Source organism: Phyllostomus discolor, chromosome 9 (assembly GCF_004126475.2).
Source record: "Phyllostomus discolor isolate MPI-MPIP mPhyDis1 chromosome 9, mPhyDis1.pri.v3, whole genome shotgun sequence".
Lineage (NCBI taxonomy): Eukaryota > Metazoa > Chordata > Mammalia > Chiroptera > Phyllostomidae > Phyllostomus > Phyllostomus discolor.
Window position 1 is genome coordinate 75,764,209 of NC_040911.2, and position 24,347 is coordinate 75,788,555.

At 37.2% G+C, this 24,347-nt stretch overlaps 1 protein-coding gene across 1 annotated transcript; it reads right to left on the reverse strand.

The window, feature by feature from the left end:
* Positions 1-872: 872 nt before the first annotated feature.
* Positions 873-24,347, reverse strand: ANKEF1 (ankyrin repeat and EF-hand domain containing 1). The gene is made up of 10 exons (XM_028524302.2): positions 24,092-24,347; positions 18,721-19,114; positions 16,332-16,531; positions 15,448-15,597; positions 14,066-14,189; positions 9,678-10,500; positions 7,991-8,217; positions 6,603-6,769; positions 3,313-3,450; positions 873-2,441 (listed from the first exon to the last, which is right to left on the reverse strand). Exons 2-10 carry the CDS (start codon positions 19,064-19,066, stop codon positions 2,283-2,285), a joined length of 2,334 nt encoding a protein of 777 aa, XP_028380103.1. The 5' UTR covers positions 19,067-19,114; positions 24,092-24,347; the 3' UTR covers positions 873-2,282.

Below are 24,347 nucleotides of genomic sequence, written 5' to 3' on the forward strand. Positions count from 1 at the left end.
GAGAATGTTCTTGTTTTATGGATAAACACACTAAAAATTTACAGGTTTTCAACTGAAGATAGTTCAGAAAAAATTACACATATACATATATATGTAGAGAAAGGAAGAAATAAAGTGGGTGGTTAACATTTATGTAGTATGGGTAAAGGATATGCAGAATTTCTTTGTACAGTTCTTGTAATTTTTCTGTAAATCTGACATTAAGTCAAAATTTAAAAATGAAGAAACATCAAAAAAATTTCACAAAACAAAATTAAGTTCTAATAACAAATGTCCAGGCTCCATATTATAAAATGTGCAAAGCAATCCCAGCTCAAGCCTGCCTTAGGAAAAGATGGGCCTGAATAGCTACTTCACTCAGTCATCCAGTCTCCTCTCAGACTCACTAGCTTGTTAACATGGAAAGTAAAGGGTTTAAAGGAAAGGGATTTCATGTATATGCCTAAGAGTTGTAACCTGGAGTTGTGCCCTCTGCTAAGGCAGATTCTAAAATGGACTCTTGCTGTCAATGGGGCTTTTGTGGATACTATTGGAGCTCCTGCCCAGCCCTCATTGCCTCTCCTGGTATAGGTAATGCCTCCACTAGCTTTTTACTTACTACTACACCTCCAGTGGTGGTCAGTTTTATGTCTCTATTGGGCTACATTATAGAACCTAGTCACCCAGACACTAACTATAAGTGTTGCTGTGAATTGTAGTATACATTCAACTAACATCTACATTTAGTTGACTTTATGTAAATGAGATTATCCTCAATAATCTGAGTGTGTCTGATCCCATCAGTTGGCCCTGAGAGCAGAACTGAGGTTTCCCTGAGGAAGAAGAAATTTTACTTATGAACTGCAGGGACATCTCTTATCCAACAGTTTTTGGCCTATCCTTCCTGGTGGCCTGCCCTACCAGCTCCACAATTGTGTAAGTTAACTCCTTGCATATCTATCTTTCTATCTACCTACTTACCTACCTACCTACCTGTCCTACCCTACTGATTCTATTTCTTCAGTAGAATCCTAACATACATCTTTCCCAAGTATAAGTCAAGTTGCAGACCCAAAGTCCAAAGGATACTTGTAAGGTTTTATGGTGGGTCTCTTAAATCTTCCCTTCTCCCTTGCCCCACAGATACTTGCCTTAAGGAAAAGTCATATATAATACCTAGTCATTCCCTATCATATATATTTTATGGCATGTGGAAATTTTGTCTAAAGTATTACATGAATACTACTTGAACTGTTTCTTAAATGCTTAAGATCCTGGGAACAAATCCTCTAAGTTGGGGAAATGTTTATTTAGTTGCAAACAGAAGCTAAGGGAATATATTTTAAAAATATTTGCTAGGGGACTTAGAATCATAACACCATAGATGTCTTAATTTGAGTCCTTAAAGAAGGAACCTTGAGACAAGAATTTAGGTATAAGTATTTGGGAGGTGATCTCAACAAAGACCAGAAGGTCTGGAGAAAAGTGAGGAAACAGCAAAGAAAAGATGTCCAATAAAGGGCATGTTATCACACAAAATCACCACTGTGGGCATCTTGATCTTAATCCCCATGGGGAGCTCTAGAAGTTAGTGAGAACATGTCCTTTAGAATAATCTCACCAGAATGGTGACGGAACTGGGACTTAATACACTGCATCTGTTCAGTCACTGCTTGAGAGCTGTTTCCAGGAGATGTTCATGATCCTGTACTTTGGCCCCTACTGTACAAGTTTAAATGTCATAGGCTGCAATTCTGCATCTGGAAACCAGGTCTGAGACTGCCTCAATCCCAAAGCAGAGGAGAGATGGCTGGAGTGCAGACAGTGTCTGCCAGAGGTGTCAACATTTACTTAACCCAATATACATCACTTACAATCATGTGTGAGAAACAAATTTCTTCCTAACAGACTAAACAGACTTAACAGACTAAAAATTCCTTCTCTTTCTTAATATTAAAATAGTCTTCATCAATTTCCAGAATTATATCTTTAGCAAACACAATGGTGTATATTTGGTAAATTTTCTGACAATAAAGTTATGTTTATAACCAAAATGCCATTTATTCCACTATAATCTTAAAGAAGATTGGGGAATTTACCCAGAATGACATGCAATTTGTTGTAAAACAAAACACACCTTTTCTAGACAGCTCATACTATTTATAGTTGTTAAAGAAAAAACAAATATTTGGTTACAAATACTTAAGCTGTGGATTGCTTTGGCTTTGACGGAAATATTTATTTCCTCCAAAGTTTGATCTCTGGGCCTCAAAATGTTTAACACAAGGCACAACTTCTGTGATTTAGTTCTTGAAAGCAGCTTCCAATGCTTGAGCTTTCTCTGTGATGTTCTTCTGAAAGGGCATCATGAAGTCTTCAAAGTCCACCTCATAAGTGAACCTCTCCCTCCGCAGTTCCCTCTTTCTGATCAGCTCTTCCGTTGTGGCTTCAGGACTCCAGGTCTTAAATAAACAACCACATCCAGAGCATGTATGAGTATGACAGCCAATAAACACGCCACAGTCAGATAATTTTCAATATGGTTAATTTGAAACTATCAAATTTACTTCTAATTCTATTTTAACTTGTTTTTTACTTTTACATAACATCAGTAGTTACATGGGCATCACTGTTTCTGATGGTGACTATCTGGACAACTGAAGTGTTTGTTCTTCAGTTACCTGTCTGATGACCTTTGACCCAGGTACTGTTCAGTTTTAGGATGTCAAAACCAGAAAGTAATGGAATTAGAGGATCATTTGGATTTACTACCATTATATCTTATGAGTAAATCAAAATTATTTTCATAGTAGAAGGCAGAGAAAGCCGGTGGTCTCTCTTTCAGCATGGTTTGATGGGCATTGCCAGGATTACTCTTATTCTCCAAAGATGCTTCTACCTCTTACTGTAGATGCTTTAGGTAGCTACTGAATAAATCCTCTCTTAATTCGTGGGAAACCCCTACAAATTAAGGAGTTGGTGGTAGCAAGTACAAGGAAGAAGGGTTGGACCTAAGGTACTAAAAAAAAGTATCTATAGCACCTGGTGACTAAATGGCTATAGGGAATGATAATGACCAAAGAAGACTTTAAACTTTCGAGGAAAAATGAAAATGTAAAAATAAAAATAGTAATAGAAGAAACTAGATAGTTGGAGCCAAACAAATTGGACTTAATGAGTCAGAAATAGCAGGACGTGGCAAAAGGACACCTTCAAATAGTAACTATGAAAAATATCATTTGGACATTTGTTTGGGTATTCTGCATGGAAAGTATTTGAAAAATGACATTATGAGTTTATACCATGTTATGAAAATTGTTCCAAAGTACTTACCCTCCGTGGAATAAATGTGATATCTACTTTCTTGGTGTGACCACTGGTAATCAATGAATTGAGATACACCACATTATCCTTACGCATTTTCTTTTCCTCCAGTATGGCTGGTACAGTATAAACTGGCGAAAGTGGTTCCTGGAAGCAAGGCAAAAAAGATCCCTATGAATTTCATAAACCTATGATACTCTAATATTACATGTTACTCTATATCTCACTCAGAAGCCAGAAAAATAGAAACAAAAAATGCTACTACATAACTTGAAATGAAGTGGAATATTATTTTAACTTTGGGTAAGGAGAGAGAATTAGTTTGCCTTGTTTAACTCTATTTAATTAGTAGTTTCAGGGGCAGACCTCATAAGTCTTCACAATATCCATCCTTGACCTGTGGCAATTCATTAAAACAATTCATTAATTATTAAAATGGTAGTGGTGCACATAGTAGGAGCTTTAGCTGACTGACTTCCCTCACCTCTGGCAATTCTTTTTTTTTTTAAGTATATTTTATTGAATATGCTATTATGGTTGTCCCAATTTTTTTCCGTTGTGCTTCCTTCTACCTAGTTCCCCCCTTAGTTCATGTCCATGGGTAACACATAAGTTCTTTGGCTTCTCCATTTCCTGTACTATTCTTAACATCCCCCTGTCTAATTTGTACCTACAATTTATGCTTCTTATACCCTGTACCTTTTCCCCCAATCTCCCCTTTCCTCCTCTCTCCTGATAACTCTCCATGTTATCTCCATTTCTATAATTCTGTTCCTGTTCTAAGTGTTTGCTTTGTTTGTTTGTTTGTTTTTAAGATTCAGTTGTTGATAGGTTTGAGTTTCTCATTTTACTGTTCATAATTTTGATCTTCTTCTTTTTCTTAAATAAGTCCCTTTAACATTTCATATAATAAGGGCTTGGTGATGATTTGACCTTATCTGGGAAGCACTTTATCTGCCCTTCCATTCTAGATGATAACTTTGCTGGATAGAGTAATCTTGGATGTAGGTCCTTGCTTTTCATCATTTCAAATACTTCTTGCTAGTCTCTTGTTGCCTACAAGTTCCTTTTGAGAAATCAGCTGATAGTCTTATGGGAACTCCTTTGTACATTATTCTCTGCTTTTCTCTTGCTGCTTTTAAGACTCTTTCTTTATCTTTAAACTTTGGACGTGCCTTGGTGTGATCCTCTTTGGGTCACACTTATTTGGGACTCTCTGTGCTTCCTGGACTTGTATGTCTATTTCCTTTGCCAAATTAGGGAAGCTTTCTTTCATTAATTTTTCAAATCAGTTTTCAATTTCTTGCTCTTCCTCTTCTTCTGGCATTCCTATAATTCAGATGTTGGCATATTTGGAGATGTCCCAGAATCTTCTTATTCTGTCTTTGTTTTTTTTTTTTTTTAATTCTTGTTTCTTCATTCTGTACTGGTTGACTGTTTATTTCTTCCTTATGTTCCAATTCATTGATTTGAACCCCAGCTTCCTTTCCCTCACTGTTGGTTCCCTGTGGATTTTTCTTTATTTCACTTAATGTTGCCTTCATTTCTTCATTTATGCTTTTGCCATACCCCATGATTTCTCTGAGCATCCTTATCACCAGTGTTTTGAACTCTGCACCTAATAGGTTGGCTATCTCCATTTGGTTTAGTTCTTTTTCTGGAGTTTTGATCTGTTTCTTTATTTGGGCCATATTTCTTTGTTTTCTAAATTTGGCAGCCTGTGTTTGTTTCTGTATATTAGGTAGAACTGCTTCTACTACCTGTCTTGGTGCATCTGTTATGTTGTAAGGGGTGGAGACTTAGGTATTTGCCAGGACAGGGCTACCGATTTCATCATTCTGTGGTGCTGTATGTGGAGCAGGGGTCAGAGAAGGGACAATGCCACTTGTTCAGCTCTCGCCCCATTTCCAGTCATTTCCTCCCCTTCCCGTATGCAACTGGCACCCTTCTAGCTGCTGCCCTGGTGCTGAATCCCAGTGTGGGTGGGTTTGCATATGTCCTAGGGCCATGTGGGTAGCTACTGAAATGGACTCTCCAAAGAGACTGGCAGTTTTTTCTGTCACCCCAAACCCCACTGATTTTTACTGCCAGAAATTACAAGGCTTTATTTTTCCTGGTACTAGACCCGTGGGCTGTGCCATCTGGCCTGGGGCTGAGATCACTTGCTCCCCAGGTGTCCCTCCCAGTTTTTATCCACCACATGAGAATTCGGGACCACCCATTCTGCTGGCCACTGCCACAACTGCCTCACCTCTGTCACACTGGGTCCTCTCTGCCCCAGCTTCCCAGCTCCACTCTTCCTACCTATCTGGATGAATGTTTCTTCTTTAAATCCTTGGTTGTTGAGTTTTGCAGTTCCATTTTTTGGTAGTTCTGCTTGTTTTTTGTTTTGAGATTAGTTGTGATCCTTCTTATGGTTGTGCAAGGAGGTGAAGCATATCTACCTACACTTCCATCTTGGCTGGAAGTTCCACTTCTGCCAATTCTTAATCTTGTCATCCATGTTTGTTACTCTCTACTGTCTGCCTATAATCTCTTCACTCTATCCATTTCCTACAACTTACATTCCTTTTTTTTCTGTTTGATAACATCAAAGCTTTTCCTTCTTAAATTTCATCCATTGTCAGGTGTCTGCGAGAATCTCCCAGGGATCCTTTTGCTCCCCTAAAAGAAGCTTCTAGTTTGGAAATGCATCTAGAGTTTCCCTGCTAATGACAAAGCTTTTGATGTCTCAGAAATCCCCATAAGCAACAACCTCAACCTTCTAGAGTCTTACTGCATGATATCCAAAGTTACAAGTATCCCTATATCTCAGGGTTCAGGGTTTAGTCATTAAAATTCCTTAAGCAGGGGTGGTAGAAGATGAGTAATGAAAGTATATAAGGCCAAAATGAAGGAAAATCATGCTTTACTTCATTCCTCACAAGGATTATCCTCTTCCCTGTTGGGCCATCTCATCAAATATGTATAACACAGGACCAAATATACATATAAATATATATATATTATATAAATATGTATATACCCAATACATATATCCAATATCAGTTTTTTTCAACATTCTAATTGTTGAACCAACTTGGTTTTTGTACAATTCTCTTTGCAACAAATACTTTTCAGATTCTTCAGTAATAGGAATTCTCTTGCTAGATTTTTTTTAAGTATTGCATAATGGCGCTGAAAATATAGACTGCCTGTTATTCTGCCCATATTGTGTAACAGTATGCAATGCTGCCCCATTCCCCAACAAGTTTTTAAGACATTTCAGTTACTAATGGATAATCAATTGCTTTTCTTACCTCCCCTTCTTTCTTAATTTCAGGTCCTTCAGTTTTCACTTTAAGAGGTGGCTTGCCTTTTGGTTTTTGGTTTTCTGCTGGTTTGGGCAAGTTATCTAGCTTTTCTTTAATCAAATCAATTATTCTATAGTCAGCATACGCCTTTGCGACATCCATGGCAGTATGCCCTGTTTAAAATAAAATTACGAACTATAATAAGCATATTAATAATATACCATATAGAAAAACCTTAGCACATCATCCATAAGCATGTCTTAGTAAGGATGTTTCTAAAACAAATGGTATGTGTAAGGTCACAGAGCTAGATCAGACATTCTCAAAGGTGGGCCCAGCTCTAAAATCTTATAATTAAAATGTCAGTTACTGGCAAATCAATCTTTCTTACTAATTTTTTGAGCATCTTTCTTAAAAAATCAATAGGGAATAGTGGCAGATTACATTTTGAATATTTAATTGCTGGTTCTCATTCCACACTGTGCACATTTCCTTTCATGTGACAATTTTATGTTGTCTTCCCTTTTCCATGATGTAAGGAGGTATCTTCTAAAAGGCCTGGGGACCCCGAGGGTCAGAAGTGCTCTGCGCAGGTGGATAGAATTTATGACACCTGTAATGTCCTCAGGCAGGACTCCCACAATACTACCCATGTCTACAGAGACAGCCTGGAGCAGCCAGAGGTACAATGCTCTTCCACTGAAAGGAAGCAATGAGTTCCACTATAAGAAAATGGTAACTCCAAGCAAAGAGCTCACATATTTATCAAATGAATTTTTATTCTTCATTTGTGATTTTTATAAGGTACACTTTCCATCTACTTCCTAAAGAGAGCCTCAGTTCAGAAATGACTTTGTCCAGCTTTAGAAGAAATCCAAATGCAGAAGTTTTAAACTATGCCAGCTATTAGAAGCTGACAATTAAAATAGTGTGATGACTAACTCAAGGTATGATCTACACATGGGTGAAGTCCACAAACAACATGGTACTGGTCCACAATGAAATAAGCTCAGGAATTAAGAGTAACTATTTAGAATTTTTTACAGCATTTGATAGAAGAGGTTTCTGTCATTTGAATCTAATTTAAAAAGTGTGAGCTTATATTTTGTGGGCTTTTTATGACTTCATTTTTCCTAGTAAACCATTTTTATTGTACTTTGAAAAAGTATCAGTTCGTGAAAGATTGTAAATATAAAGAATTGGCCCTTTAACGCCAGTGATTTGCAAAGAACTGAATTAATAAGACAAACTTCCATAATATTTAACTCAGGCTTACATCTGCAGCAGTAATTCAGGGGAAAATATGGCCCTACAAGAACAGAATCAGATGGGGTTTGAAATCAAACATAAATTCTTCTTTCCTAACCCTAACCATCAATAAGATGAACGCGTACCTTTTCTATTTTCCAACTGGAATTTAGCACCAATATCAAGTAGGTATTTGACAGTATCCAGTCTACAGCTCTCAATGGCTCTACTTAAAGGAGTTGAGTTGTTGAGTGAAACTGCATCTATGATGGCTCCAGATTTAACAAGAAGCTCAACAATATCTTGTTGGCCTGCATGGCATGCAAAATGGAGTGGAGTCCACAGAAAATTATCTGTAGCATTAATGTTAGCCCTACAAGGTAAGAGAGATGCACAAGCTAAAAATATGGGTTATTCCAAGAATTGGAGGCTAAAAATGCTAAGTAAGTCTTCATAGAGTTTTATCAAGTTGTTCAAATATAAACCAAGGAAGTAAAGTTCTAAGTAAAATTACACTCTGTGTCATGATTTTTCTTGACAAGTGTTCTGCATTAGCTGGCAGTCTTCACTTTGTGTACACATATACATTTGGTTTAGTTTTAAAAGGCACTTAAGGTCCTAGTGGTTACAATTTTGCAAAGGTTAGAATCAAGAAAAATTGTAAAACTAAATCCAATGAAGATAAAAGCTAACAGGAAATATGTTATACTACTCCATTTTGTGTCTATTTCTGCATGTTATAAATTTTTTAAATGCACCTTCATTAAAATTCTAAGCATTATTTCAAATTTTATGTATTATTATGTAAATGTATTATTTTAAATTTTAGTCCCTTTTAAAGATTCACTGCCCAAAACTTTGAATCCTCATAGTTGCTTTATACTCTCTTCTGATAATATACAAATTTGAATCTTTTTTTGACATTAAATATTTATAGTAACAATACTTTTGTCAAGTATGCAATTACTGTGCTAGTAAGTGCTTTACATATTTTAACTAATTTTATCTTCAATAAATTCTATGACCTGGGTCCCATTAGGGGCCCATTATTAAAATGAGAAACTGAGGCACAAAAAGATTAAGAAACTTATCCCAGGTTATTTAGTTGTGGTAAAAGAAGGGCTTAAATCCAAGTAATTGCTTTAGATTAAAAAGTCAAATGAAAATATTAAGCTTTGATATTTTAAAGATATTTATATATTAACCAAGGAAAAAAATGGTATCTCTGGAGAAGGGAATCCAACATGTCCTTAATCATTATAGCCAACGTCCCATTTGTTGGACTTTGTTGGGATTTCCCTACACACATAAAAAGAGGCAGATTAAAAAATGTCTCCATGAAAAATGAATAAATTCTAGAGACCTACTATATAATATTCTCATTATAGTTAATAACACTACATTGGACACTTAATATTTATTAAGAGGCTAAATTTCATGTAATGTTCTTACCACAATAACTTTTTAAAAAATTTAAAATAAAATGAAAAGCAACTCCACACCAACTAGGTAAGGCACTGAGACCGAAATAACTTCTCTTGGGAAGCCAGTGATACCCAATCAGAAGGCTTCTTCTACGCCCAGAGTGAAAACCCCTTGGCCTTCACTTTGTGCATAGGTGCTACTGGCAAGCCATCTTTGTATACACACATTCCTATGTTCCCATTAGCCTGGTTTCCCATATAAGATCCACCTATAGTCTAGGCTTCAGTAGTAAAGCACTTTCTTGTGCAATTGAATATATCTGCAGTTGAATATATCTTAGCTTTCCTTTCATTTCCTTGAAATATGAAGACTCATGAAAACTTAAGCCCCAGCCAACCAAAAACATACCCTCTCTCAAGAAGAAACTTGACCACCTCTATGTTTCCACTTGCACAAGCAGTCATTAGTGGTGTTCTGTAATAATTATCCTTCATATCCACAGGTATTCCTGATTCAAATGCCTTTTTCAGCGAAGCTAGGTCTCCTGCCTTGGTGAGAAAATTAATATTTGAATATGCTTTCTCTGTATCATCAATGTACCAAGCAGAGTCATCCTGAATGGGATGTTCTGGTGGATGATCCCGATCAAACCGACTGCAATCAGTTATGTTCTTGTAGGTTTCAATCATGTAATATGGTGGCCCACCATCACTCCGGCGTGGAAATGCATCATCAGGAATGATGCAGATTGGGAGGGGTAAAGCGAACTTGCCTTTTTTTGTCCTTTTGGCTATTCCTCTTTTCTTTTTTTTAGGCCCATAGGATCCCAAGACATAAGACTTCTGTAAGTATTTGGTTCCCTTAAAGAAATCATTAATGTTGATCCCCCCTCCCCGCAATTGTTCATGAAGATGAGCTATGGAAAGCAGCTGTTCTGGGTTGACTAACTCTTGCCTCTCTTCCAGCACCATCACAAAGTCTTCCTTGCTGACTGTCCCATCCCCCCTGTCCACATATGAAAAAGCTCCCCGAAGGGAAGTCTCGTGTTCTGCTGACCAATCATGAAGTCGAAGGGCCCAAAGTGGGTTAGGATCTTTGGCTCCTGGCCGGGCTAGTTTATTAGCAATTCGTTCTGCCCGCCTTATTTCTTTGCTTGCTGCTTTGAAGCCACCTTCTTTAGCCACATTCCTGGGTGTTTTATGCTGTAAATTCTTCCATTTCAGGTCACATCCTAAAACACGAAGCATCATTATTATAAACAGTGCCAAGGCACCTACATGGCTCTACAAATGACATTCATCCAACTGTTTTCCTATTTCAAATGGTTAGTCAAAAATTTGTCCCTCAATTACTCATATTTAGAGATGAGCACATTTAACTATTATAATTACAAAATTAAACTGTTATTTATTTATTTTTGTGCTTTGCTTTGGTGAATTTCTGAGAGATATTTCCAATTCATATTATTTGCCCCTAAAGGATCAGGACACTAATCCCTATAGATATTTAAAACAAATACCCTATTAGGGTACTTGCCTTATAAGGAGTCTTCATGTCAAACAGGAAAAGAGTAAGGGTGACACTGGAATTTGGAAAGAAGCTGTATTCAGACAGCTTACGCGGCCCCTTAGAACTCAGAATGCTGAACAATGCCCTGTTTCTTTTTGAATGACTATGACTTATAAATCTGTGTGCAATCTTAAATCACATGTTATCTGTATTCTCAGGGAATTAATTTCATTTATATATGTAGATCTACTGTTTTGTGGTAAGGTCATGTGGACAACCTAACAGAGAAAATTGTAATTTGTTCATCAATCTGAAAGGATGCCAGTATTATATTTGATCGAGTTATATATTAAATTCATTTTCCTTTTTGGTTCCTTACTTAAATTCATTAGACCAAGACTACAGGTAAGTATTCTCTAAATAAATTAACTCTGTGAATCAGGGTTGTGGGGGGTGCCTATTTAGTGTTACCAGGAAGGCTATGTTGTCTATTAATAAGTGTCTTGAGACATTAAAAGTCTATTATGTATATAAATGTCAGACAATGAAGTTCCTTCTAGTGTTTTGACTCTAGAAGACTCTTCTATTGCTTTGCCAACATCATGTAATCAAAAGTAATAATAATAATTGCTACCCAATCAGTATCTGTAGCAATCAAAACATATAGGCAGCTGCATGTAAAAATAAAACGTACCTCTCCAACACTTTATGGTTTTATCCCTTGCCAAAAAGAAAATTAATCACCAATGCTTTTCAAGATTAATACTTCCTTTAGTATTGTTAAAAATTAAAAATGTATACTCAGGCTGATAAGTTTATTATTGATAGAAAAAGTGTATTGGGACAATAAATACCCTAAAATTTCTATATCAGACGGTTTTAAGAACAGTAACTTATTGGGAAGGGGTCTTGATAGTGTAAATTTCATAGCATAATGATTTCATACTAATTCCAAGTATGCTGTTTTTAGTGAGCTTTTTTGCTTATTCAGGGTGTCTGGGGGCTTATCTACCATCTCCCACACCATTCCTATATTTACCCCAGCACTATGAATCCAAAGATTATTAAAGCTGCTTTATGCCTTTTTCTGCTCCAAGTTTCCTGCTTGGAGTTAGAAACTTTACGTGGATAAAAGACTAACATCTCAGCTGGAAGAACTGAAGACATGTTTCCTTTTTTTTTGACTTGGGAGACTTTCTCGCCTCCTTTATGATTAGTAAATAAAGATCCATTCATCCCCTTTGTGAGTTATGTTCCTCTCTCAAGCAACTCTTTAGGGGCTGGTGCTAGAAGACCACCAGCAGCCAAAGGCCCATTGGAAGGAGAATTCTCCATGGAGTGGGTGCTTCAGGAGAACTACTCCATATTCCCCTCCTCTGTCCCTGGACATGGCCACCCACACTGCTTACAGGGACTTGTAGATTGCTCTAGCAGCAGGAACAGGGCAAAAGAAGAGCATATTGAGGAAGATAGGTTAATGTGGGAAAAGAATTCTGCCTTTACACTGAAGTATAGAAGAGACTAACCCCACAGAGTTTACTCATAAATGAGCATTTTATTTAAATAACATTTAAATAAAAAAACACATTTTATTGCTAATGTTTTTTGCTGCTGTGATTGACTATGATCTAAGATTTTAAAGGTAGAAATGTAACTGGTAACTACTGCAATGGAATTGCATCACCCACATAGCATCTGGTGATTTTGTGGTACTTCTAAACATGCTACAGAACTCAAAATATTTTCAGACATCTGTCTGAAAACCACAGTTTGGTCTTATGATTCTATTGGGAAGATAAATCTTTCTATACAATTCGGTGAGGCCTTCAGCATGGCTAAAGCTCTGGCCCTTTGCTTCTCAATTTGCTTTCTATGACTTTATTCCAGGAGTATGTGAACAATACAGTACATGTTTGGCTATGTTAGTCTCAGTAAGGAAGCAACTGACATATTGAAGTTGAAGTTTATCTTGATCTGGGCAGATCTTTAGTTTTTAGAAATACATCATGTTAAAAATGAAATGTCAGAATAAACTGCTGATTGTGACAGATTTGAAAATTGGACTATGAGACGATTTAAGCATTTGATATATTTTCCTTAATATATTGTTAAAACTGTTCATTATTTTGGAGGGTGGGGAAAGAATAATCAGTTATTGCACTATTAGTTATGCAGACACACCAGTCTTATTTGTAATATTAGTTGTTACAGTTTAGGATCTCCAGGTCCCAATGACTGCTGAAGTGTTGTGCTTTGTAGAGGAGAGCAAAACAAAGGCACTTTCTCTGCTCTAATATAGAGTCATAGAATTTCAAGTTTTGTCTATTTCTCAGCTGGAAAAAGGAAACCACTACCATAAAGTTCAGCAGAATGCAGTCCCATTTCTAAAATTTTAATGCACATTCAATTAGCATGTAATTAGCACCAAATCAATCCATTTCTTTAAACTTCATTAATGAATATTATCATTTTAAGGATTATATAACATATAGCCCTAAATTAACAAAGTTACTCTAAAAATGCTACAGGAATAGCTAAAATAATAAATATTACCTGCATTTCAAATTTTCTTTGAAAATTTTTTTTATTTCATATTTCTCCCTATATTCAAATTATCTCCCATAATTTCAAATTATCTAGAAAAGTTATCTTTGCAGCTGACACAATAGAATATTTTTAATAAAACAAGAATGAAAAGACATGGTTTTCAGTGTTTGTCCTTGTTAGATGGATGTTCATATTTTTTTAAAAAGGAGTTTAATAACTATAAACATTTTAGAATAATTTCTTGACTCATGATTAGATTTTTAACAACCTAAAAGTATTTTAGAAAATGGATATTTATCACTTTTAATACCAGTTTCACAACTTAACAGAAAGCAGAGTAAAAAAAAATCAAATTTTTTCGACATATCTGAGTGAGGTTGGCTATTGAAAAACATAAAGAACTGACAAGTGAGAGACCCAAAGTCTCCACTTACCTACAACAGCGATTTTCTACCACTGTGCCAAAAGAATTCTTAAAACATGTAATACCTGACGATGTAGTCAGGGTCACTGACCTCTCTTCTCCTTAGATTGTCAAATTAAAAAATGACAATAGCCAACACAATAACTGTCCAGTGAAAATGAATCAAAATTATACCTATTTTTTGTCACAGGGGCAAAAATATATATTTTAGTAATTAGTTTATATGTGTCATGAGATAAAAAAGTTGAAAATTGCTGATCCAGAACATGAGTAAATCATAAATACTTTAAGCATAAAAATGCTGGATGATTTTTACCTCGCTGAGCTAAATATCTACAGCAATCTGCAAAACCACCCATGGCAGCATAATGAAGTGGTGTGTTCCCATTCATTGCAATCAACCCCATGTCTCCGTTGTAGGCAAAAAGAAGCTTCAATATCTGCAAGACAGATGGTGGATAATGTAGAGGAGCAGGAATGTATGTTTACTGAATGAGGATTGCACTTGGATCTGTGCTATCCAATACATTACATGTTAGTCACATGTGGCTATTGAAAATTAAATTGAAATGAATAGGAAGTAAATCTTAAAAGTACAGTTCCTTAATTTCACTAGCCATACTTAAAGTATTAAAAAGCCATATGTAGCTATTGTATTGTACTCTATTGTACAGCACAGATATAGAACATTTTTTATCATTGCCAAAATTTCTATCAAACAACATTGATATCTAGAGTATACAAAACGCTTTATTCAGCTGGGACACTATCATTTTGGTAAATCTAGGCAATTTTAGAAAGCATCAAACTAAGGCACACATCTTCAAAGGAGCAAATTCTTTACCAAATATAACTTCTATTGTGATGCATATTGTTACTGTAGGGAAGAGACTTGATGACAAAAATAATGGTAACTATCTTAAAACTCAGAGAAAATGGGACAAATAAATTTTAGATGTAATTCAGAATTTTAAGAAGGCCAGCATTGGTTCCTATTTTTTTTCTGCAGTGTAACTGTCTGTACCCATGAGAAACCTTTGCTAATATGTCCAATCAGAATACTTGGAGTTTAAAATTTAGGTGAGTCATTAGGTGCTACAACAATCAAGGGGAGAAAGGTATATCGGCATTGTTCTCCCCACAATTAGATCATAACATATTTTGAAGATTATAGTATGTAATGGAGGCATAAAATATGGTAGCCCCAGTAGCCAAAACCTTTAAATTGTCATAGCTAAGAAAACAGAAAAAAATTAGTATTATTAATTGTATAAATTAGCAAGCAGATAAAATTGAAGAACTAGAGTGTGTTTTTAAAAATAATATTTGAACCCTGGCTGGTGTGGCTCAGTGGACTGAGTGCCAGCCTGTGAACCAAAGGGTCACCAGTTTGATTCCCAATCAGGGCACATGTATCGGTTGCAGGCCAAGTCCCCTACTGGCAGCATGCAAGAGGCAACCAATCTATGTTTCGCTCCATTTCTTTCTCTTTCCCTTCCCCTCTCTCTAAAAATAAAGAAATAAACAATTTAAACAATAATATTTGGTATGAAGTATAATTTTAGAATTTTTAAAGGAAATCAAGATGGTGACTTAGAAAAAAATCTGCCTTAATGTAACCTATATGATATTTAAAATTTTTGAAAAGGACAGAAAATTTGTTAGCAACAAATTTTAAAGTAATAAGCATGTTATTACATCAAAAAAGCCTCCTTTGGCAGCGAAATGTGCAGCATGATGTCTCTCATTATCAAATGTATTCACTTCACCTCCTCGTTCCAATATCCCTCGAACTAGTTCCACCACGCCTTCTCTGGATGCTTCCATCAAAGCCGTGCGGCCTGTGGCCTGAACATGAAACAGATCAAATAGTGTTTACAGCTGTCATGTTAAATGACATCTTCGGTATAAGTAGGATTGAAATCCATTTGGCTCCAGAGTCACTAACATGTTTAGTTCTCTACATTTTTATCAGTTTTACGTAACAAATAAAAAAAAATGAAGCCAGTACTATGGGTAAATATCCAAAATGTAGAATTCTAAATGAGTCAAGGTCATACCAGATGTCTCGGTGAGAAAAATACATTTCTTGCTGAGATTATAGAGCAAAAAGGGAGAAAAAAGGGTAGGGTATATGCTAACATTAGGTTACAGGTGCTTTCTAATGAGAATAAAATCTGATTTTATTGTCTCAAAATAACGATTAAAAGATTTAAAAAATCAATAAAATTACCCAAAGGAGGAAAGGGAGCAAAATGAATAAAGAAAAAAGCATAACCACATATTCTCTTTTCAAAAAGATAAAAACTTTACTAGGCATTAGTGATACCTTGTCTATTTTCTAAAATGATGTTTTGACATTATGAATAATAAATAACAATTTTCCAAACAATAAGAAAATAGACTGTAGGATTATGGTAATATAAATATAATGAAAGCATGTTGTCTTAAAGCATTTTGAATAGAAATGAACTGTCTATACGCTAACAGGATAATTTTACCATATTTAAATGCAAAAAATACCCTGATAAGACTCTATAATTGAAAAAAATGAATATTTATAATCACAGGAATAGTCATACTGAGTTGATAGCATTTGGATTGGCTCCTCTGTCCAGAAATGTCAGGCACATTTCTTTAACATCATGTGCTTCTTCGCAAGCTCTAAGGAATACTGGGATTCCTTCATAGGAAGAATTGTTGACATCTGCACCGTGTTCCAGGGCAATCAATGCACAGCGATGATGCCTCTTAGTAGGTAAAATGCAGTGAAACAAAATACCTGTAGGAAAATAGAACCCCCAAAGAATACTTATTAATTGCCTATATATTTCCATCAGATAAAAATAATTTTAAAATCCATAATTAGCTAGTAAAAGTGATAGAGCAAAGACATGTCTGCCTTTGTTTTCCTTCTGAAACTAACTGAAACACCAAGATTGAGAAACAGGAAAGAAACTCAACCCATGACAGAGTTAGGAAGCAGTCACAAGCAAGTGTGGCTTAGAGCTTTACCTTCTTCATATTCTGCAAAACGGTTCAAGAGGAAGTACAGGGTGGGCATGGAATATGTCCCGCATCCTTCTAAAGGTCAAGTAAGTATTTTAATCATTTAAATGTCTGCTTATCCTTTAGAAACAATGCACAGCGAGTCAAATATCAGTCTCTGGAAAATAGGATGTTATGACAGAGTACTGTGAAATAAGCAAAACAGTTTGGCAAATGGCAGCGGAAGCGAGGGACATGCAAGGTAAGTGAGGTTCATATGTGGGAAGACAAGACCCTCAGTGCAATGAGCACAGCAAAGGCTATGTAGAAATGAGGCAGAAGAGGGCACTACTAACAAGGTTATGTTTAAAATAAGATTTTGTATTTGTTTCAGGTTTCATTTTATATTTTGATTTCTTACTATGTGATTCGTCATATTGTTTTCTGATATACTCATCTTCCAGAACCTTGACAGATTTAATATTAATTTCAATGAAGTTAAATTTTAACCATATGGCCATCAACATTTGTTACAAATATTCACTTGACTGTGTTTCTAATTGTACCTTGTTTAGTTTTAATTTTACAATTTTAGATTTTATGTACAATTTCTCAACCCGTTTTCTTTGTGATTGGTATCTGTTTCAAACTCAAGGAGGTAAACTATTCATTAGTGTTCCCCAAAGTATATTTGACAAAATTTCATGTATAGGAGATGCTATATGGAAAAACTATTTCATGGTCAAACAAATATGGAAAGTGTCACCATCATTGGTCTGTCTGACAAATATGAAATTAACGTGCCTAAATGTGTTTTATTCAATGTTTCCCTAATGAATTTGACAGTGGAACCAATTTTGCATGTAGCACTTATCAACATCCCAGGGATTCAGTGGGGCATGAAACACACTTTGAGAAATGATACTTAAGTAATTAAATAATTCTTCCTTGTCTCTGTCTACTCCTTTGTTTTAAGCAAGTCACTGGAGAGAGTTACAAAAGCAGGTTTTGTTCCTGTCAGAAAACATTAATATTTTACAGGTGGATTTATTTCTCTACTGTGGGGCTGATAATAGTGGCTTTGTACTTAGTGCAACTCTTTGGGACAACTCATGAAATCTACTGGTTTTTATTAAGCCTGGTGGTAATCTTCTTAGGGATTTTCATGAGGCTATGTCAGTTCCTGCTGGGACCTGGCATTGTTTGGGCAAGAAGTTCCAGGACCGTGGTCTTGAGATGGGATTGGGATGTGGGGTAGGGGGGTGAACAGGGTGGGGACATGGGGCTATCTCACCTGAAAAGTCCTGGAAATTACATCCCTGTCTCAAATTTCAAGTCGTATTTACAAATTATTTAAAATTACTCCAGAAAGTTGGAGTTTATCCTAGAAACTACCTTAATCCTTCAAATTCCCATGTGTAAATAACTCCTTTCTACATCAGACTGCTATTGAGAGGAGACAAAATCCTTCTGGAGTCTGAAGTCCAGTACTACTCCAGGTTCTAAACTGTGAAAAAGAAAAATAAATGCTCTCCCTTTTTGCCCTAAACAAGATTTTGTATTTTATAATGGGTGGCTATGATTACAATAATATCAATATGTGTCATGTTGAAAATTCTCTACCTTTACAAAAACCACTGAACACAGATTAATCTAATTCTAATTTTCTTTTTGTTTTTAAAATTCAATCTTCATTGCATTTTTTCCTATTACCATTTATTCCCCTTACACACACCTGCCATTAGCAATTAATTTTCTTTTTAAATAAAAAAACTCTCAGATCTGACTTCCCTAAGCTTTACCTATACCATTTTCAAATTATGGGCAGTCAGTATCCTTAGGTACAGGAGTAATCCACTTCTAAAGTTGAAAAGCAAAAAAGCTTGCTTTATGAATTTCTGGCTACAAGCAAAAAAGCCTGCTTTATGAATTTCTGGCTACAAAAAGAATTGCATCTGCTGGGTAGAATGTTGAGATTTTTACCTTTTCCTTCATTATCGACTTTAGTCATATCTGCCTTTGCCTTGGCTAGTATTTCCATGGACAATTCATGGCCCAGTTCTGCAGCCCTCATGGTCGGAGTACAGCCCATTCGATCTTGCACATCAGGGTGAGCACCAAGGCTGAGGAGAAAGCTGACCATGTCAATGTCATTGGAAACTGAGGCTAGGTGCAGAGCACTGAGCCCCTCCACAGGTTCTGTGAAATTGATTAGTTCAGGGTAGCCGAGTTTGACGAGCTTCTCTATCTGCTTCTTGTCTTTGTTCCGAACACACTGAAGAAGTTTGTAGACCTGCAGGTTCTCAAGCCTTTGATCTGTTAAAGCCATGCTTGACCAGCAGCTTTTTGAAAATGCTTTTGTGGACCAAAACAAACACTACAGCAGAAAACACACACACACAACAAAACAAAAACATGTGACTCAAAGTTAATTATGTCAACTTTATTTTGATTAAATAATATTTTAAGCCTTCCCAAAGAAGAGAGTCAATTTCTAATAAAATGTTATGATAATTGATTGGAACTAATTTCATGAAAGTAGAAATTACACATAAACATAAAAATCTGCAACTAGCATAAAGTTAGAACGAATACTATGTAGTTTTCTTGTTATTCTCACTTAATCTTCCCTCCTTGACAGAGCCTTCCCATTCACCTATGAACCAAATGAGGCTAACTAAATTGCCAAATTAAGGATTTGAGCTCCCCACCACATGGCTCTGAACCAGCATGCTGCCATAACATAGAGACCATACAAGTTTTAGTAGTTAAAACACATGATAAAGAACATGTAATATTTTGAGGTGCTCATTATAAATGGGCATCTACTATGCTCTGTGAGATCAGAGCAAACAGAGATCAGTAATTTTTTTTTCATTTTATGTGACAATGAGGTATCAATCTTTTGAATTGAGGAGTAGGCCAAGCTAGGTACTACCTGCTTGATTTCCTCCATTTATTTTTCTGAGGGAAATAAAACAAAAACACAAAACAAACCGAGGCCAAATCATTGCCACAGCCCCACATTTGTCTCATCACTTCCTCAACAGCCTCCTATAGTCCAATCTCTTTTCAATCCCCAGAAAAATCTTTTATAAATGCAGGTCAGATAAGGTCAGACAAGTTTCCACCTCAACTTTTTGTATGGGGATACCCCTTCCATCTCCTAGGACAGGAATGGGTCTATGACCTAGGTTTAGCCTGTGTGAGTGAACACTCTCCCCAGGTACAGTGAATGTCTCAAGAATACATTCAGAAAAGACATCAGCCAATCACCACCCCATGGGACCCTTCTGCCAAACTGCATGGAAAGACTACTCTTTCTACTCAGCTATTAAGCAGTGGGGTATGGGGTGGCTGCCAGCAGCCATGTTGGCTGTCACAGAGAGAGTGAGCTGGAGAGACTGAGACTGAGGGCATCAGCTGTGCTCAGGACTCAGTAGTGCTAGAAGTCCCTACTACCTAAATGTTCAGGGTTGCATGAACAAAAATGCCCTTCCCCCAACCTTATATTGGTAGAAGCTAGTTAGCTTGAGTTCCTCTCATTTGCAATGAAAAGATCCCATCTTATTACAAAATCTGAAACTGTACCATCTTTTCCCCACCACAAACCTGCTCCCTTACCTACATTCCCTACAGCAATGAGTTCCATTGTTGACTACGTGTCCCTTCTGTAACTGTGCCTCTCTAGACAACCATAACATCTCCAATGCCTGTTTTCTTCATACCTCCCCACCCACTCCTTCTTAGTTTCCTTTGCTGGTTCCTCCTCTTATGTTAGGAGCCTAATTGTTGGAGTGCCCAGGAGTAAGCCCTCAGGATCCTTCCCTATTCTCAATCACTCCCCTGTGATCACATTCCATCTGATGATCTTTATCTTAATTTGCAGCTTATAATTGTTCACTCTCAAATTTATACAGCCATCTCTGTCTCTCCCCAGAGCTTCAAAATTAAATACCTATCAGTCAACTCTTCATTTTCACTTGGCTGTTTAATAGGCATCTAAATGTAACACGTCCAGAGCAGAACTCTTGCTATCACCCAGACCTCCAGTTCTCCCCATTTCCAGTAATGGCATCACCATCCATCCACCTACTCAGGTTAAAGACTAGGAGTTACTCTTCCTTCTCTTTCCCTCACAGATCCTCTATCAGCAGATCCTGTCAACTCCACCTCCTGACATCAACTTCTATGGTACTATCCTAGGCCAAATCATGCTACAGATTTCTAATTTGTCTCATTGCTTCCATAACAGCCCTCTATGGTTCAATTTTCTATTCAGCCCCAGAGCAACCTTTTAAAAATGTAGATAGATAGATCAGACAAGCTCCACCCTCAAAATTTTAGTATAACTATTTTAAACGTAAAGAAAAACTGAACACCCATATATCGACCCTTGAGATCCTACCATTAATGCTTGATTTGCTTTATCACATATCTATCCATTGTATTTTTTGATCCATTTCAAAGTAAACTGCAGACATAGTCCAGCATATATATCCTTATCTGGAGATTAATATTTGTTTACAGTTCCTTTGTTTTCTTTTTGGTGTTTTGAATATATAATGAAATGTGTAAGTTTTTAAGTGTACCACTGCATGAGTTTTGACAAAAGCATACATCTATGTCACCCAATCTCCTGTCAAGATATAGAACATTACCTCTGTCAGAACATTCTCTCCAGACAATCTTTTAAAACATTCCAGTAGCTCTCCCTTGTAATAAGAAAAAAACAAAAAGACTCATGATGACCTCCCCAGTTCCTTTCTCCTGATCTTCAGACCTCACTTCAGTCCCCCTTGAATTAGTGATCTCCAGCCATACTGGCCTTGTTTGTTTACGGAACAAAATTCACTCCTGCCCCTGAACTGTCTTGTTCCCTCAACCTGGAGTGGTCCTCTTTGCTCAGAATTTCCACTGGTTGGCACTTCTCACCATTAAAATTGATGTCAGCATGTTATTCATTTATTTTTTTTCATAATTAATGAAACATTTTTCTATATAACATTTCTTCTATGATGTGTAGATATAGGTATAGTCAGTTTATATATTGTATACCTTCCCTGCTAGTATGTAGTTCTTCATGCAACAGAAGTTGTATATTATAATGACCATTATTTCTCCACCAGACAGAACCTGGCTCATATTTTTAAACATGAAGAAAACTGACTACCCATATATCCACCTTGAGATCCTATTATTAATGCTTGACTCGTTTTATCACATATCACAAGAGGCATCAATGAAGGTTTGTTTAACAGACAACCAAAAGTTATAATACTGAGGGTGGAAGGAATCAAAGAAAATGTCTAGGTTCCTGGCTTGAGCAGTGGCTACCTGTGCCTAAGATGGTAGCTCAGGATGGGGTTGAGGACTGGTCAGGGAGTGTAGCTGGTTAAGCTTTGGGCATGCTGAGTTAGGATACACAAGGCAATAGGATACATAATTCTGAAGAGAGCTCTGAACCTGGTCTATGTGGAATTACGAGGTTTTCAGGGGTTGCAGGCAGCCCCAGTCTGGGAGAGAGCAAACAGGTAAGTTTCAAGTAGGGAGAGTGACCACCACCATCAATGCATGCTGTTGCCTTGTCCTTCCTTTTTCCTCATTCTTCTGCCTGCTGTTTATTCTCTGTGCTTTCATCCTTTCCTGCTGTGGACATCAGCCATCAACATGGCTTGTGGCTTTAATGTCCTGTTTGCTGTAGCCCCTCTCTTCCCCTCTAATCTGTTTATAATGTGTGTGGACTAGGAAACCAGATAAGGAAGTTCATTAGAACTGTGTGTAAATAGGCTCCCAACGAGACCGGAAGTTGTCTACTTGATCTTGTTGCGTGGCTTGGTGAGATTTATTTTAGCTACTGTTATGGCTGGTTTTATTATTATTATCAGTGAAATTCTAGTAGGTGCAGTATTGTCATACTGCATACAGATGTACATCCTACATGGAATAAAATTGATGCTCCTAAATAGTTTACCGATTGTACTGAATCAATGCCACCTCACTGGTGTGGACAGAGACTTCCAAATCAATGACCTCACTGGTGACTTGACAGCATCCACCCTAAAGAATTACTGTATTTTGCCACGTAAAATATGCACCCATGTTTTGGCCCAAAGTTTTAGGGAAAAAAATTTCATTTTAATTTTTTAATTCAATTTTTAATTTTTTATGTATAGATATTTGTTTTTGTATTATAAAGGAATTTTAGCATTTATTTTTTAACATATTATGGTACAAGAAATTTTATGTAACAGATAATTACAAAACGCAAGAACAGATATGAGGTATTTCAGGCACTGCCCATATATAATGCACATCCTTATTTTTCCCTCAAAAATTTGGGCAAAAGTGCACATTATACATGGCAAATATGGTAGCAGCATGTGACATTATCCAGTCAAGCTACAAGGGTGAATTCAGAAATCTGTGGGCTAGGTCTGTGGCTTGTATCCCTTCCAGCTAAAGCCCCAAAATGCTGGACAGAGAATGGTGCCCTGTGCACTGTCCTTCACAACCAACAGCCAAAACTGACCCAGAGCCTCACCTCTCTGGAGGAAATAACAGAAGTCCTATCCTTTAGGGCTAGGTTCCTTGTAAACTGTATAGCATTTCTGATCCTCAGGAGAGCTATCACACATGCACACACCCCAGCATGCATACTTTACCTCAGCATGGCCCTGTGGCACTTTGGTACACCCCCATCTAACCATGTATGTCAGTCTCAGAACAGTGGAATAGAACAGGATTTCTTGACTTGAGGTCTACGTTTGGGTCCGAATACTCTAAAATAGGAAAAATTGTGTGTAGGGGGAAAGTGGGGGGGCTGTCCATGTGCATTTTTTCCCTGTGAGGAGAGATCCATGGAGCTCACCAACTTCTCAAAAGAGTCTGTGAGACAAGGGTGTTTTTTAGAAAAAGAAGACATGCTTGGAAGAGTGGAAAGTATGTAGGATTTGAGGTGGAGGAATCTGTTTTTGTGATCCATCCAGGTCTGCATTAAAATTTATTCAAACTGGTTGCACAAATCTAGACAGTTACGCATGTAGTTTGTGCCTCAGTCTCTTCAACTGTGAAGTGGGGATAAAACAGTATCCACTTAGTGGATGCTGTGTGAAGAGAAAATGTGCTAATCCTTGTAAAGTGACTTAGCAAAGTCCTTCAATGCAGGCTCACCATGAATAATCAAACTTCCCTGGGTCTCAACTCACGACGAGCCACGGTTTACGTTTGCGAGGTGTGGGGTTCTTTACTGTTCCTTTCCGTTTTAAGTCTCAGAAGAATCCGGAGGGGAGGGTGGGTAAGATGTAATTTCAAGGTAAAGACTAGATGGCAGGGACCAAGGTGCTAAGCTCACCTCTCAGTGCTGCGGGTGATCAGAAGCCACGGATGTACTGGCACCTACGCGCCTAGGCCCCTGGAGGCGCAGGGTGGCCCCGCTCTGGTCCTCTGCCACCTGGTTCCTGCCCTAGCGGCAACCTCGGGCTCCAGGAGCCCGCTTCAGGCGCCGAGACGTCAATGGTGTCCTTATGCGCAAAGCAGGAGAGCTGGCGCGCGGAGCTGCAGGGAAGAGGGTGAGTGTCCATGGGCCCAGGGTCCACAAAGCTCGAGAG

Bases quoted from the DNA above. Each gene is read 5' to 3' on its own strand.
- ANKEF1 (XM_028524302.2), bottom strand. From the start codon at position 19,066: ATGGCTTTAACAGATCAAAGGCTTGAGAACCTGCAGGTCTACAAACTT. The intron at 3,451-6,602 runs GTAAGAAAAGCA...CCTTGCTTCCAG, and splicing joins AAATTAAGAAAGAAGGGGAG to GAACCACTTTCGCCAGTTTA. The intron at 2,442-3,312 runs GTAAGTACTTTG...TGTTTATTTAAG, and splicing joins TCACATTTATTCCACGGAGG to ACCTGGAGTCCTGAAGCCAC.